The sequence below is a fragment of the Myotis davidii genome, unplaced genomic scaffold, assembly GCF_000327345.1.
Source record: "Myotis davidii unplaced genomic scaffold, ASM32734v1 scaffold378, whole genome shotgun sequence".
NCBI lineage: Eukaryota > Metazoa > Chordata > Mammalia > Chiroptera > Vespertilionidae > Myotis > Myotis davidii.
The window spans coordinates 991,074-994,291 of record NW_006290631.1 but is presented as its reverse complement, the minus strand read 5'-3'; the positions used below and the strand labels follow the sequence as shown (position 1 = coordinate 994,291).

Below are 3,218 nucleotides of genomic sequence, written 5' to 3'. Positions count from 1 at the left end.
GGGAGCGGGGGGGTCCTGGGTCTTGCACGATTTCGCACAACAGGTCACTAGTAAGCAATAAACCTGTATTTTATGCTTGAAATTTGTTGAGAATAAATATTAAGTGTTCTTAACTCTAAACAAAACAAAAAATCCCTTAGTGCCTGCATTTTGCAATGATGTGTATATAATTACCAAAAATTTAAAGGTACTGGTACAATTACTGTCTATAACCTCTTAAAGCTACACTCTACTACTGTACATTAGCAATCTTAAGTCTTTTTTAATACACAGATTTTGTGTGTGTGTTTTTCTGACATTATTACCTGAATTGCTGGTCTAGCTTTTCAGCCACAAAATCTTGCCTCTCTTTTTCTTTCTTCTCTTTTAATAATCTGGTTTTATATCTCATTCTTTCTTTTCTCTCTTCAATTGTTTCTTCTTTCAATTGCATTTCAGTAAAATACTCATTTTCTTCTGATGCTAAAAGTTCACGCAGCCTGAAACAAAATGACCAAAAAAAATTTTTTTAAATTAAAACTGTGATGCCACATACATCATTTTACAAATTTATTTTTATTTTGTTGAATTTTATTTCAGAAGTACATGTTTAATCATAAATTTCACGAGAAGGAAAAGATCATTGCATTCTTCCATAAAATAAAACTAGTTGTCATTTAAAGCAATAAAGAGAGCCTGACCAGAGTGGCTCAGTGTTGAGCGTCAACCTATGAACAAGGAGGTCACAGTTCAATTCCTGGTCAGGGCACATGCCTGGGGGCTTTCAGGAGGCAGCTGATCAATGATACTCTCTCATCTTTGATGTTTCTATCTCTCTCTCCCTCTCCCTTCCTCTCTGAAATCAATAAAAATTTATTAAAAAATAAAGCACTGGTTGCAACAGCCCTGGTGAGGTTGCAACTGCCCTGGTGAGGTTGAAACGGCCCTGGTGAGGTTGAGACAGCCCCTGTGAGGTTGAGACGGCCCCTGTGAGGCTGGGACGGCCCCAGTGAGGCTGAGACGGCCCCAGTGAGATTCAATCGGCCCCAGTGAGGTCGAGACAGCACCAGTGAGGCCAGAACGGCCTCAGTGAGGTCGAGACAGCCCCGGTGAGGTCGAGACGGCCCCAGTGAGGTTGAAACGGCCCTGGTGAGGTTAAATCGGCCCCAGGGAGGCTGAAACGGCCCCGGTGAGGTTGAGGCAGTCCCTGTGAGGCTGAGGCGGCCCCTGTGAGGCTGGGACGGCCCCTGTGAGGCTGGGACAGCCCCTGGGAAGCTGAGAAAAATACATGAACTCACTCATTTATGGATAATAAGGACCATTATAGACTGATGAACAAAAATGGATACAGAGGCAGAACAGCATTGAGAAGACTGTCAAACTACAGTGGTAACCCTAGGGAAGGTGGGGTGGGGGGCGGGTAGGAGATCAACCGAAGGACTTATATGCATGCACATGAGAATAAGACACTGAGGGGTGGGGGGAGCGAGGGGAATGTCAAGGGCGGGGGGAAGGAGACATGTGTAATACTCTTTGTAATACTTTAAGAAATAAAAAAGAAAAGAAATAAAAGTGAAGCATGCTAAAAAAAAAAATAAAGCACTGATCTGTGCCATATTTTATTTGATCACATATAGATGTGATATGTAATGTATATCTTTAACAAAAGGAAAAATGAGATATTAAAGTAACAAAATATAAAATAATTATTATTTTGCTATCATGATAATGCAGGTGATTATAAGTAAAAACATAAACAAGTAATAGTTATTGCTTTGGCAGGAATATGAATATCTCAGCCATGATTCTTACTATAACATTCACTTGATTTTTTTTGACTGGTCAGTCTCAAGTGGTTTCAGGATTATTTCATAGTCTGGGTCATCAGGCTTGTGAGCCTTACTTATTTCGTCTTTCTTCAGTGTTGATGATAAATCCTTGCATGGCATCCTTCATTCTTGCTTTCACAAGACTGCCCACAAATTTGCGGTCATTGTGCTGGAGCCAGTCAACTTTCAAGCGTTCCCGCTCTATGGACTTAATGGAATCCAAAATAGCATGATGTTTCTGATAGTTGCGTAGGATTCTTCCCAGTTGTTGCTCAGCCCTTTGGCCTTCAGGAGGCTTGGCTCTCTGAAAACAAAGAACTATCACTTTTGATAGATCCAAAATCAACAGCATATTTTCAGTTAATCATGTCAATCAATACTCAGACTAAATAAAACTTGGTACTACATAAGTTTAAGTGGCTAAGTCGTAACTTGTTTGATTCTTTGAGCCTATTCTTAAGATCAAATTCGTCTCAAATATTTCTCAAGTGCCATTTGAGTAAAAGTTCATAGAATTATAAAGTAAAAAATTTGAATGGGATGCTAGAGATTATCTAGTCAAATCAGAGACATTAAGTGATTTGCTCAAGGTGCTTCAAACAGAGCAGACCTGGATAGACCAAGAATTAGAAGTCTTCCAATTCTTGACTTGATCTTGCCACTCAGTATTCTACTATTTCTCTGGGCAGACAACATAGTTACCACCATCAAAACACTTTCAATTAAAAGAGGCTACTAAGTAACTGTGACCAGGTACCTTATGGTTGGAGCATAGTCCCAATATGCTGGGATTGCAGGTTTGATCTCCAGCTAGGGTACATAGAAGAAGGAACCAATAAATGTATAAATAAGTTACCAACAACAAATCTCTCTTTCTCTCTCAAAAATCAATTTAAAAAATTTATAAGAGGCTGCTACCTAAGTACAGGTGACCCTTGAACAAAACAGGAGCTAGGAGCACACAGTCAAAAATCCACATATAACTTTTGACTTCCCCAAAACTTAAGTTGTCCCTTGGTATCCACAGGGGATTGGTTCCAGGACCAGCCCCCCACCCCCTGCCCCGGCCCCCACCAAAATCTGTGAATGCTAGTCCCCTATAAAAATATAAACAATTAGATCACTGCATAGTTGGCTCTCTGCATCTCTGGACTCCAAACTGTCAATCAAAAATTGTACAGGGCCCAGCTGGTGTGGCTCATTGGTTGACCATCCACCCATGCACCAAGAGGTCACTGGTTTGATTCCCTGTTAGGCTACGTGCCCAGGTTGCGGGCTCAATCTCCAGTGGGGAGTGTGCAGGAGGCAGCAATGGATATTTCTCTCCCTCTCTCTTCCTCTCTCTCTCTAAAATCAATAAAAACATTAAAAAAAATAGTACAGGTGTTTATTGAAAAAACTCCATGTATG

General features: G+C 40.7%; 1 protein-coding gene across 2 annotated transcripts in view; it reads right to left on the bottom strand.

Moving 5' to 3' along the window:
* Window positions 1–3,218, bottom strand: part of CFAP53 (cilia and flagella associated protein 53) — a 23,466-nt gene that overhangs the window by 16,006 nt on the left and 4,242 nt on the right. For both annotated transcript variants that reach the window (XM_015563835.1, XM_006763627.2), the window contains exons 2-3: window positions 1,883–2,112; window positions 306–479 (exon numbers count right to left, since the gene is read on the bottom strand). In XM_015563835.1, the coding sequence (XP_015419321.1) occupies window positions 306–479; window positions 1,883–2,112 (404 nt within the window). The remainder of the gene's footprint in view (window positions 1–305; window positions 480–1,882; window positions 2,113–3,218) is intronic.